The sequence below is a fragment of the Sus scrofa genome, chromosome 15, assembly GCF_054392235.1.
Source record: "Sus scrofa isolate SSC_HxYL_T2T_F1_AM1 chromosome 15, Sscrofa_HxYL_maternal_Yorkshire_Landrace_v2.0, whole genome shotgun sequence".
Lineage (NCBI taxonomy): Eukaryota > Metazoa > Chordata > Mammalia > Artiodactyla > Suidae > Sus > Sus scrofa.
The window spans coordinates 29,867,535-29,881,368 of NC_139397.1; the positions used below are offsets into that span (position 1 = coordinate 29,867,535).

Below are 13,834 nucleotides of genomic sequence, written 5' to 3' on the forward strand. Positions count from 1 at the left end.
CTGAGTGTTTATTGAAAAAAATATTATATAGATAAAGATAAATAAAGACTTGCCAGTTAGATGATCAGTTAGTGGAAAACTCCACACTCATAATAGTACTTGTGAATCCAACAACTGGGGCTGCAGCTCATTAACCTGATTTTGGTGGGGAAATCTACCAGATTATAAATAACCTAACTATATTTGTCTTTTCCTCTATACTGATGTCCTGATTGTTTCAGAAAGAGAGCCCATGTTGGAGTTCCCTCCATAAGCCACGGGAGCGGCCCTAGAAAAGGCAAAAAGACAAAAAAAGAAAGAAAGAAACAGAGCCCATGTTACCTTTATAGCAGTTTATTATTGGGAGGTAGTATGGGGTAGTACAGAGCTTGGATTCAGCTAGATCTAGGTAGCTTGGAATCATATCCCAGCTCTGCTGTATACCGATGTGGGCTTTGTGCAAGTTACTTAATCTGTGCCTCCGTTTCCTCCATTTTTTGTCTTTTTAGGGCTGCACCCATGGCATATGGATGTTCCCAGGCTAAGGGTTGAATCGAGGCTACAGTTGCCAGCCTACACCACAGCCACAGCAACTTGGGATCTGAGCCGCATCTGCGACCTACACCACAGCTCATGGCAACACGGGATCCTTAACCCACTGTGCAGGGCCAGGTATCGAACCCACATCCTCATGGATACTAGTCGGGTTCATTAACCACTGAGCCACAATGGGAACTCCCAGTTTCCTCCACTTTTATAATTGAAGATAATATTATTATATACCTCAGAGGAAAAGGGTCCCTTTAGTCTTTCAGTTTTTAATTTTTACTGAATCTGTCAATTAAGCTTGGTCAGGAATGTTTAATTTTTAGATCAATTTATATTCACACTAAGTGCTCAATAGAGATTAGAAACTCCAATATACTGAAAGGACTTTTCAGCTTATCTGGGCTTGGTGAATTGACACATTTATAGAAAATTATTAGACACATTCTGTGTATTCAGATAATTGAATTATGTAAAGTGTTCACTTTATTTTTTTTGTGCGTTTATTCTAGAGCCACACCCACAGCATATGGAGGATCCCAGGCTAGGAGTCAAATTGGAGCTGTAGTCTTCGGCCTACGCCAGAGCCACAGCAACACAGGATCCGAGCCGAGTCTGCAACCTACACCACAGCTCACAGCAATGCCGGATCGTTAACCCACTGAGCGAGGCCAGGGATCAAACCCATAAGCACATGGTTCCTAGTTGGATTCGTTAATCAGTGAGCCACAACGGGAACTGCATGTATTTGAAATTTCTATTTGAAGACCACTGATTTAACTATTAATTGATGTATTTGGATATGTTTCAGTGATACTTAAAGAGTTTAGAAATATTATACAACTTATTTACTCCATTGCACATCTAATGAGTAATTTCAAGAATGCAGAAATTAATCATTGACTTTATAAAAATACCACAGCATAGCACCAATATTTTCCAGGCATTTTCTGCATTGCATTATACCTTTGATGAGTCATTGATTATAGACAGCCCTTTTTTCCCCTAATAACATTTAATGTTTTCTTTCTGATTTTACAAGTTATACAGACAACTAGAAATAAAAGCATAAAATAAAAATTAAGTCACCCATAATCCTGTCCCCCAGAGATAAGCATTATTAACATTTTGATTCATTTCCTTCCAGTGTATGTGTATTTTTTCAAATTGAGGTTCAGTTGACCTCCATCACTGTGTTAGTTCCAATGCACAATGTACTGATTCCATATTTCTGTACATTACAGATTGATCACCATGATATGTCTAGTTACCATTTGCCACCATACAGAGTTTTTACAATATAATTGACTATATTCCTTATGCCATACATTTCACCCCCATGAGTCATTGTTTTGATAACTAAAAATGTGTACCTCTTAATCTCCCTTACGCATTTCGCTCATCCCCCAAACCCCCTCCGCTCTGGTAACTACTTATCTACGAGTCTGTTTCTGTTTTGTTATGTTTGTTTTTAGATTCCACAGATAAGTAAAATCATTCAGTATTTGTCTTTATCTGACTTATGTCTCTAGATCCATCTATGTTGTTTCAAAGTGACAATATTTCATTCTTTTTATGACTAAGTAATATCCCATCATATATATATTTCATTATATATATATAACCTTTTTTATGTATATCCTATTATATATATCTTATCCTATTATATATATCTTCTTTATACATACACACACTTAGACACACAATCAGTGGACACTTAGATTGCTTCCATATCTTGGCTTCCATATCTTGTTATAATGCTGAAATGAACATAGGGGTGCATATATCTTTTTGAATTAGTGTTTTGTTGTTTCTTCAGAAAAATATCCAGCAGTGTAACTGCTGAATCAAATGGTAGTTCTATTTCTAATTTGGGGAGAAACCTCTATACTGTTTTCCGTAGTGGTTGTATTTATTTTGCATTCCTACCAACAGTAAACAAGGGTTCCTTAACTGCCATATCCTTGCCAGTACTTGTTATTTGTTGTCTTTTTGATAATAACCATTTTGATAGGTATGAGGTGATACCTCATTGTGGTTTTGATTTGCATTTCCCTGGTGATTAGTGATGGTGAGTATCTTTCCATCTGTCTCTTGGCCATCTGTGTGTCTTCTTTGGAAAAATGTCTATTCACATCCTCTGTCGTCTTCCCCCCCCCCCCTTTTTTTTTTTAGGTTTTGGCGGTATATAGAGGTTCCCAGGCTAGGGGTGGAATTGGAGCTATAGCTGCCAGCCTACACCACAGCTATAGCATCGCTGAATCTGAGGTGCCTCTGCAACCTATACCACAGCTCACGGCAACACCAGATCCTTCGCCCACTGAGCAAGGCCAGGGATTGAACCCACAACCTATGGTTCCTAGTTGGTTTCATTTCCACTGAGCCATGACGGGAACTCCCATTTCCATACAAATATTAGAATTGCTTTTTCTAGTTCTGTGAAAAAAATGCCATTAGTATTTTGCTAGAGGTTAGGTTGAATCTGTAGATTGCCTTGGGTAGCATGGTCATTTTAGCAAAGTTAATTCCTCCAATCCATGAACATGGTGTATCTTCCCATTTATTTATGTCATCTTCAGTTTCTTTCATTAGTGTCTTACAGTGTTCTGACTACAGGTCCGTCACCTCTTGGTTAGATCTGTTCCTAAATATTTTATTCTTTTTGATGCACTTGTAAATAGGAGTGTTTTCTAAATTTATCTTTCTGATAGTTCAGTGTTATTGTATAAAAATGAAACTCATTTCTGTATATATTAGTTTTGTATCCCACAGCTTCACCGAATTCATTAGCGAATTCTAATAAGTTTTTCTGGGGCCGTCTTTAGGATTTTCTATATATAACATCATGTCATCTGCATCGTGACAGTTTTACTTCTGTCTTTCCAATTGGATTCGTTTTATAACTTTTTCTTCTCTGATTGCTGTGGTGGCTAGAACTTCCAATTATATGTTGAATGAAAGTGGCAAAGTGGGCACCCTTATCTTGTTCCTGATCTTAAAGAAAATACTTTTAGCTTTTCACTTTTGATTATGATACTAGCTATGGGCTTGTCGTTATGGCCTTTATTATATTGAGGTATGTTCCCTCTATACCTGCATTTTTTAAAATGTTTATCATAAATGGATATTGAATTTTCTCAAAAGCTTTCTTGTATCTGTTGAAATTATGATTTATTTTATTCCTCATTTTGTTAATGTGGTATATCACATGGATTGATTTGCAGATGTTGAATCATCTTTGCATTCCTGGGGTAAATCCCACCTGATCATGGTGTATGATCTTTTTAATATATTGTTGATTTCAGTTTGCCAATATTTTTTTAAGGATTTTTGCATCTGATTAGTCATCAGGGATACTGGCATATAGTTTTCCTTCTTTCTTTTTGTCTGGTTTTGGTATCAGTAACATTGCTGACCTTATGGAATGAATTCAGAAGTGTTCCTTCCTTTGGAATTTTTTTGAATAGGTTGAGAAGTATTCGTGTAATTATTTAAATATTTGGTAGAATTCATCTGTGAAGCCATCTGGTCTTGGACTTTTATTTATTGGGAGTTTTTAAAATTACTGATGCAATATTGTTACTGTTAATTGGTTTGTTCACATTTTCTTTTTTATCCCTGATTCAGTCTTAAGAGATTTTTACATTTCTAGGAATTTTTCTATTTCTTCTAGGTTGTCCATTTTATTGGTATATAACTATTCATAGTAATTTCTTTTGATCCTTTGGTGTTTGTATTTCTGTGGTGTCAATTGTAACTTCTCTTTTTTCATTTCTGATGATACTGATTTGTATTCTCTTTTTTCTTGATGAATCTGGCTAACATTTTATCAGTTTTATCTTTTCAAAAAACCATCTTTGAGTTTCATTGATTTTTCCTTTTTTTTTTTGCAGTCTCTATGTCATGTATTTCACTTATTTTTTTCCTTTTAGTAGCCTTGGGTTTTGTTTTGTGTTTTTTTTTTTTATAAATTATTTAGGTGTAAGCTTAGGTTGTTTGAGATTTTTCTTATTTCCTGAGATAGGCTTATATTGATATAAACTTCCCTCTTAGAACTGCTTTCCCTGCATCAAATAGATTTTGGATTGATGTATTTTCATATTCATTTGTCATCAGGTATTTCTTTTATTTTCTCTTTGATATCATCTGTAACCCATTGGTTATTTAGAACCATACTATTTAGCCTCTGTGTGTTAGTGGTTTTTTGCAGTTTTTTGTTCTCGTAGTTGATTTCTAGTCTCATGTGTGGTGGGAAAAGATGCTTGACTTATTTTGTGACCTAACATGTGCTCTAGTCTGGAGAATGTTCCATGTGGTCCATTTGGTGTAATGTATCCTTTAAGGTCAGTGTTTCCTTACTGATTTTCTGTTTGGATAATTTGTCTGTTGATGTGAGTGGGGTGTCAAAGTCTCCTACTGCTACTGTGTTAGTGTCAGTTTCTCCCTTATGTTTGTTGAAATTTGCTTTACATATTTAGGTGCTTCTATGTTGGGTGCATGTATATTTACAATAGTTAGGTCTTCTTGCTGCATCTTACTATCCTCTACAGTGGCAGTTTAGTGCAGTAAACATTTGTCTTGTGCCTACTGTTTAGAAGGTAGACAGTATACTATAGTGATTATTAAAATGGGAAGGAAATGGGCATTCTCCTAAACAAATTTATAGTATAATGGGAAAGGGGGAAAATAAGACAAGTATTCATTAATTTGGTCTTCCTTGATGATGACAGGTATCCTTAAAGGAGTGAAAAGTCAAATTTTTTAATGTCTCTAACATTAAACATGTTTCTAACAATGTTAGCTGATATGAGTATAAAGAAAGTTTTTCATCCTTTAATGCCACTGTGGTGACAAATATGAAATTTAGAAATGGTGTTAAATGTTTTTAAATATTTGCATTCTGTTTTTTAACAAATAACTTCTTGGTAACACTTTTTTTTCTGGTGCATATACCGATTCAAAGAATGATTTTATGTGACATAAACAGGTGACAGTTTTTCTTAGCTGCTGTCACTGCTACTAAAGGGCCCAAAAGTCCTTGAGGCAGTTTCTTCACTGAGGCTGATTTCACAGTTTTGCTCTAAAGCATTTCTTTTTGAGTTATCTCTGAATTCAAAAGTGCTATCAGTGAAAAAAAAAATTGTTATCAGTGAAACCATGCAACTAAGGATGTACAGTGGGCTCTTGGGTCCATGTCAACTGGCTGCTTGAGTACAGGGCCCTTTAGATAGCTAGGAGAGGTCTGTGCCGATGAGTGGAATCAGCTGGAAAAGGGGCTCGTTTCCACTGCGGAGTCTGCCCAGATTGCCTCTTCCTCATCATTGCATATATAGTGACTCCTATATAATATTTAAAATGTTCGTTCTTTGTTTTTTTTTGTTTGTTTGTTTGTTTGTTTTAACTGTATGTTCCCTGTTTAATCAGTAGTAGCTGAAAAAAATTTTTTTGTGGTTTTAATGTATGTATTGACACAGTGACCTCTTGGGGAAAACATTTATTTCACAAATTTTTACTGACTCTTCATCATTGTACAATAGGTTTCAAACTGAAATTCAGATGGTGAATAAACAGTTCCCCTGTGAGCCGTTCAAATTTTTGGAGCCAACTTTAAGACTAGAGTATTGTGAAGCACTGGCTATGCTTAGGGAAGCAGGAATTGAAATGGGAGATGAAGAAGACCTAAGGTTTGTTTGTCTTTGTGATTTTTAAAACTTTAGTAATTAGATTTAAGATATGAAAGAATGGATATATTAATGAATGGTATTTTTTCACCCCATTGATGAACTTCAGTTTGTTAACTTTGGTATGTATAGTAGAATGCTATTTCATTCAGTTGTGATCTGAAATAAAATATCATTTAATATGGTTTGCCAAAGCTTCAATATTTTTGTTTATGAACACCGTTTTCTCCAAATCCTTTCCCCATATTCGTAATGTTTTAAAGAATATAGGCCTTTTTGCCTGTGATTTTATCATCTAATATGTTACCTCTCTTTCTAAATCAGTGGTGCTAAGAGAGGCTAGACAGCAGTCTAAATCTATTCTCATACAGGATTACAGTATAAAACTTTTAAAATCTCTAGAAGTCACTGTTCTCTATTCAACATACTATGTTATGTTATCTAAATTCAGATCAAATGGTTTAGTAATTTTGAAATGAATTGTGCAGTTTGATGAAGATTGGAAGTTAGCTACTTATATTTTATTCAAGGGTTCTTAAGTTAAACTATTTAAGCAAACAATTCATATCAATGTAGGAAGAGATGATTATTGTTATTTTTTAAGATTTTTTAAAAGTTTTTCCCTAAAAACATTTCATTTGCTTTAATTTTTTTCCCTTTTTTTCTTTTTTTTCCTTTTTTTTAGGGCCATACCCGCAGCATATGGAGGTTCCAAGGCTAGGGGTCAAATCAGAGCTGTAGCTGCCAGCCTATATACCACATCTCACGGCAACTCCAGATCTTTAACCAGGGATCAGACTTGCATCCTCATAAATGCTAGTCAGATTAGTTTCCACTGAGCCATGATGGAAACTCCTACTTTTATTTAACATACACATCTGTGTGTGTATACATATATATTGTTTTAAATATCCATACATCGCTAGATGACATTTTAAGGAAAACCATAAATTCTATAATTACTTTAAGATAGACATTATTTTTGATAAAGAGTAACAAAAAGATAAGACCATTTTCTTTTTTTCTTTTCTTTTTTTAGGGCTGGACCTGTGGCATATGGAGGTTCTCGGAGCTGTAGCAGCCAGCCGCAGCTCACAGTAACACCAGATCCTTAACACACTGATCGAGGCCAGGGATCGAACCAGCAACCCCATGGTTCCTAGTCAGATTCGTTAACTACTGAGCCATGACAGGAACTCCCCAACTTAAAACTTTTTGAAGTTGCTGTTTGATCTTCAAACACTTGATTTCCTGTTTCTTTTTCAGTACACCAAATGAAAAACTGTTGGGTCGTTTGGTAAAGGAAAAGGTAGGACTACTATTCATGCTGAATTTCTTTTTCTAAATCTGAAATATATGTTGGTACTGAAGAATATTTGCAAGGGGGACAGTATTTTTAAAAATTAGCTTAGTGTTTGATTAACTCAGTATTTGATTTTTGTATTAAGTTGTACTGAGGTATCTTTAAAAGTGATTTCTAGGTCTGATAGTTTAGTTAGAAAGGACCTCAAGATGATTTGAAATTATTTAGAAGTGGTCTTCCCTGCGTACCCTTGGGACTAGAGGGTGAATGAATTTCCTTCCTGCCTCTTTTGTGAAAGCTACTTTCCTATCTCATTTCCCAAAACTCCAGCAAGAGGAAAGCTAAACTTAGTGTGATCTTTAAAGAAATTAAAAGAATTGTGTTATTGAATGAAAACAATCCTTGAGCTCCTCCTGCTGGTTGCACTGAAAACTATTCAAGTGACTGGGGAACTAACTTGGTGAAACTGCGCAGTACAGAGTTTTTACCTTTAAAATGCTGTTTCAGTAGGGCTGATTCTAATTTTCAGCTCTTTTGACATTGCCTCAGTTCTCTGCTTTTAGGAAATATGTTTAACATTGAAATAGTTAAAATGTGATTGGTTTCTTTTTAAGTAAATGTAGGCCACATAGTAAATATTCTAATAAAAATGTCATAATTTCATGTTAATGTTATTTTATTTCAATTTTAGTTTTCACTTGAGGAAAACTACCAAATTTACTTTAGGTATCTAAAAGAAAATTTAAATTATTGGAGAAATAAGGTTTTTTGTAGATTGGTATAGTAAAGGATACCAGTTTTTCCCAAAATACTTTACAGATTCAGTGTAGTTTTTGTAAAACCCAATGAGATTTAGAATAATTTAGCAAAAGCAGTTATAAAATGCATCTAAAAAACTGAGCTCTAATTGCAGTGAAAAAAAAAATGAAAATCAAGTTTATCACACCATAATTTTCTTTGGGGGAGAAATTGGAAAAAGATTACATGTCCAAAAAAAAAAAAAGAAGAATGCATATTTGAATTATGAATAGTCATCACCTCATAAGAATTAAGTATATTGGAAGAATTTATAACATCATAGCAAAAAGCTATAAGATACAAATGTTACTAAGAAACTTGTTATTTCATATAGAGTGTAATTATAGTAATTTTGAAGAACAAAACTTATGTATAAAAAAGATAATCACTAAAATGTTTGCCTTTTCACTTTCATTAAACTTTTTAAAAATCTGTTTTAATCATTTATTCTTTTTATAGTATGATACAGATTTTTATATTCTTGATAAATACCCATTGGCTGTAAGACCTTTCTATACCATGCCTGACCCAAGAAATCCTGTAAGTAATTTGATTTTAAATAACCTGTTTTGGGGATATCTTTATTGTCACCATGTCAGTTGTACAATGGGAATAATGATTTTCATAGTAACTTGCAGTTTTGATGAACATATTGTTACATGTATTACTACTAGTTTCTGTCAATTCAAGTCAGAATAATATTGTGAAGTTTTAATATTCTAGCAAATTAGTCCCCAAAACCTATATTAAAAAATCATTTTCACATGTCTTTTTTTTTTTTTTTTTTTTTGCCATTCCTTGGTCTGCTCCCACAGCATATGGAGGTTCCCAGGCTAGGGGTTGAATCGGAGCTGTAGCCACTGGCCTATGCCAGCTGTGTGCAACCTACACCACAGCTCATGTCAACGCCAGATCCTTAACCCACTGAGCAAGGTCAGGGATTGAACCCAAAACCTCATGGTTCCTCCTCGGATTTGTTAACCACTGAGCCATGACGGGAACTCCTCACATGTCATTTTTAAAGATATGAGGAAGAAACACCATACAAATAATAAGTAGCATTAATAGATTTGAAAACTACCAAATCATTTTATCATTGCACTTGAACTAAGAGTTCACATTTTGTCGTGGTAGTTAATCTAAATAATATCTTGTGGCCTTTTGGGGTTTTTCCTTTGCCCTGGTTCCCAAACTTTAATGGACATCAGAATCACTTGGAGGGTTTTTATTTGTTTGTTTTTTGATTGTTTGTTTGTTCATTTTGCCACACCCATGGCATTCTGAAATTCTGGGGCCAGGGATCAAACCTGCACCACAGCTCACAGCAACACTGGTCCTTAACCCACTGAGTGAGGCCAGGGATCAAACCTGCAACCTCATGGTTACTAGTCGGATTTCCACTGAGCCACAACAGGAACTCCAGAGTGGTATTTTGTGTTTTTCCTGCAGAAACAGTCCAACTCTTATGATATGTTCATGAGGGGAGAAGAAATACTCTCAGGAGCTCAAAGAATACATGATCCTCAGCTGCTAACAGAGAGAGCCTTACATCATGGAATTGGTAAGCAACTTATATTTCGGAGGCTGTGTTTTTTTGTTTGTTTGTTTGTGTGTTTTTATCTTTTTTAGGGCCACACGCGACATATGGAGGTTCCCAAGTTGGGGGTGAAATTCGAGCTGTAGCTGCCAGTCTACACCATAGCCACAGCAACACCAGTTCCAAGTCATGTCTGTGACCTACACCACAGCTCATGGCAATGCCAGATCCTTAATCCACTGAGCAAGGCCAAGTATAAACCTGCGTCCTCATGGATGCTGGTCAGATTCGTTTCCACTGAGCCACGAAGGGAACTCTGAGAGTCATGTAAATTCTAAAAACAATGTTTTAAAGACTTTTCAGAAACACAATCATTTGTTTTAACCTTCATTGTTCAGTAATTGGGTTTACAACTTTTTAAGGTAATAAGATGAAAATTGTATTTCTTTGTTTCATGTTTGTTTTGTAGATTTGGAGAAAATTAAAGCATACATTGATTCCTTCCGTTTTGGAGCCCCTCCTCATGCTGGTGGAGGCATTGGTAATATTCCTTTAATATTATGGCAATATTTCTAACCCAGATTTCATTTGGCAAAGTGCGCATTCAGTTGTGACTAAATTTCTTAAGTACTAGATTCTAAAAAGTAAATTTCGTATATTGTTATTGCTTATAAATAAGTCCGTATGTGCTAAGTTAATACAAACTTGAATTATAAGAATTTTTTTAAAGTGAGTTATGACTAAATGAAAGTTTAATTTTGAATATGTTAACTTTCTATATTCATGAGTTCATTTAACTTAGTCCAAATTAAAGTTCTCCCTTCACTTATGTCAGATTGCTGCTAAATGTTTTTGTTGAAATGTAACACTTCATTGACTTTTAGGACCACTTCTCTAGTTTATGTAAAATATTGTTCTGTGATTTAAAATGACTAAATATTTAATTAACTCAACTTTTAGATGTCCATGTAAAAAACTCTTAAAAAGCATTCTGAATTTATAGTTTTGTGAAGTTTTTATTTGTTTGGAGTTTTGGGGGTTTTTTTTGGGCGGGGGGGGGTTGTTTGTTTTTTGTCTTTTGTCTTTTTAGGGCCACACCTGTGACATATGGAGGTTCCAAGGCTAGGGGTCTTTTCGGAGCTGTGGCCGCCAGCCTACGCCAGAGCCACAGCAACTCAGCTGCGTAGGTGACCTACACCACAGCTCATGGCAACGCTGGATCTTTAACCCACTGAGCAGGACCAGGGATCGAACCCGCAACCTCATGGTTCCTAGTCGGATTCGTTAATACTGAGCCACGATGGGAACTCCTGTTTGGAGTTTTTTGATGAACAGGTAATACACTTATAAAAATTTCAAATTCTGAGTGTGCAGAAGAATGTACATCCACCTCCCTAGAGGAAACTATTGTTTCTAGTTTTCTCTTGACCTTAGCAAAGATGACCTTTGCATATGCAAAACTACATATCCCTTTTTAAATATATTTTTTAGACAAATTTTAGTGTATAGTGTAAACCATTCAGTACCTTGCAGTGTCAGTACTTATCAATACTTAAAGAACTTTTTCATTCTTTTTCCTATCACTACATAGAATCCATTAAAAGGATGCATTATTAACCAGCTTCCTATTAGCAGACATGTTGGCTATTACCAGGCTTTTTTTATTATAAACAATGCTACATTGAATATATACATAGTTTAAGTTTTAATTGGAAATTTGTAATTATTTTCTCTTAGAATATTGTGAATAATGTGCCTTTTGCATGATATTCTACAAACTTTTGTGACTAATTGACAATGTAAATATTGCTTATGAAGGACACTTCAGTGATTGTCAAAATACTACCTATTTTTTTTTGGCTGCCCTGCAGTATATGGATGTTCCCTGGCCAGGGATCAGATCCAAGCCATAGTTGCAACTACACCATAGCTGTGGCACCTATACCGCAGCCAGATACTGAGCCCAGTATGCCAAGTTGGGGATCAAACCTGAATCCCAGTACTCTAGAGACAGTGTCGATTCTGTTGCGCCACAGTGGGAACTCCTAATACTGCCTATTTTGGATAAGTAACATTTGAGAGGAAGATGGGATATAGTGTTTTTTTTTTTTTTTTTTTTTGGGGGGGGGGTAATGTTAGGTTACTATAATACAAGGTTCAAATTTTTAGTAAGGAAAAACAATACAAATATTAATTCTTCTATTTAGTACTGTTTTAGATGTTAAATATATTCCGTTAAACTTCAAAGTTGTTGCTATATAAAAATGTCCTTTGACTGTGCCTTCTTTGTGTGACGTATTGTCCCGCTGCAACTTCAGTGAAATAGAAAACAAATTACACCCAAAAATTTTCACTTGCAGGAGTTCCTGTTTTGGCTCAGTAAGTTATGAACGCAACTAGTATCCATGAAGATGTGGGTTCGATCCCTGGACTCACTCAATGGGTTAAGGATCCATCCAGCACTGCCACAAGCTGTGGTGTAGGTTGCAGATGAGGCTTGGATCCTGAGTAGCTATGGCTGTGGCATAGGCCGGCAGTTGCAGCTAAGATTCGACCTCTAGCCTGGGAACTTCCATATGCCATAGGGGTGGCCCTAAAAAGAAAAAAGAAAAAGTTTCATTTGCTACTTTTGCTCTGCTTCTTAGGTGGTACTTTTCTTCATTCTTGTCAGTAATATAGTAATTTTTTAAATGATTTTAATTTTTTCCCATTATAGCTGGTTTACAGTGTTCTGTCAATTTTCTATTGTACAGCAAGGTGGACCCAGTTACACATACATGTATACATTCTTTTTTCTCACATTGTCATGCTCCATCGCAAGTGACTAGATATAGTTCCCAGTGCTATACAGCAGGATCTCATTGCTTAAGTATATAGTATTTAAGTCACATATCAAAGTAAGACTCTTCTGCACTCAAAACATTTAGTATAGTACTGTGTTACAGAATCTTTTATGCTAGGAAACACCATGGTTAATAGAAGTTATATTCCTTCCTAACAAAGAAAAGTATTTTGTTGATCAGTGATATTATTTTGATAGTTTTCAATAAGTTAAGACCCCGAGAGGTTTTCAAAAAATGAATTAATAATTATTTTGTTTTCCTTAGGGTTGGAGCGAGTAACTATGCTGTTTTTGGGCTTGCACAATGTTCGTCAGACCTCAATGTTTCCCCGTGATCCCAAAAGACTCACTCCTTAAAGTGTTGCTTTGTATTCTTTCCAGTAACCTGCTATTGATCAGGCTGTACCTTAGATAACTCAAAATATGCAATAGAATAAATGTCTTATCTAAAGTGCCACAATTACCTTTGGATTCATTCAGTATAGGTCACTAAAAGAGAAGATTTTTATAACCTTGGACATGCTTCAGTAGGAAATGGTTGAACATTTTAATGAAAAATTCATACTGTTAAAAGTTCATATTGCATTACCACAATAAATGTTAACAGTTTTAAACAGATAATATTGTATAAATTTTCTTTTCTATATTACAGTGGCTACAATATTCATATATTAAATTTTCAATATTTGGTCTTTTTTTTAATTCTGACATTGAGATAGAACAATTTTGGAGAAATATCTGAGATTTTAATGAGTGTATAATTGGCATATCATGGAAAATTAGGCAGCAAATAATCAATTTTAAAAATAGTGCCTAGGAATCATGTAAAGCAGGTGTGAATACTGGTTAGAAAATAATATACTGTATTAAATTGTTTAATTCTGAACCTGAATTTCAATAAAATTTTAAAACTAATTATAGTCTCTGTGCAACTTCATGGCAGTATGATTTTACAACTGTTCTTGGCATTTATAATTTGGGAAAAGAAAAAATTGACAAACAGTTTATGTAAATGCCGAAGAGCAAATGAAAACTGATATATTCATAACATGTATTCATACTAAGGTATAAGTTCAGAAAGTTCTTAAAGCTGACAGCTTGGGTTGCTTAATTGTTTATTTTACATAGATTATGAAACACTGCAGAAT

The 13,834-nt window shown here is 34.9% G+C and overlaps 1 protein-coding gene across 2 annotated transcripts in view; it reads left to right on the forward strand.

The window, feature by feature from the left end:
* Nucleotides 1-13,601, forward strand: part of DARS1 (aspartyl-tRNA synthetase 1) — a 74,568-nt gene extending 60,967 nt beyond the window's left edge. The window contains exons 11-16 of one of the 2 annotated variants that reach the window (XR_014830558.1): nucleotides 6,063-6,209; nucleotides 7,473-7,515; nucleotides 8,767-8,847; nucleotides 9,757-9,868; nucleotides 10,314-11,031; nucleotides 12,328-13,601. Coding sequence is in view for 1 of the 2 variants with exons in the window: in XM_003133266.6 (XP_003133314.1) it covers nucleotides 6,063-6,209; nucleotides 7,473-7,515; nucleotides 8,767-8,847; nucleotides 9,757-9,868; nucleotides 10,314-10,385; nucleotides 12,952-13,043 (547 nt within the window). In the remaining variant the exon portion in view is untranslated. The remainder of the gene's footprint in view (nucleotides 1-6,062; nucleotides 6,210-7,472; nucleotides 7,516-8,766; nucleotides 8,848-9,756; nucleotides 9,869-10,313; nucleotides 11,032-12,327) is intronic. The other variant, XM_003133266.6, reaches the window with a different exon arrangement.
* The last annotated feature ends 233 nt before the right edge of the window (nucleotides 13,602-13,834 follow it).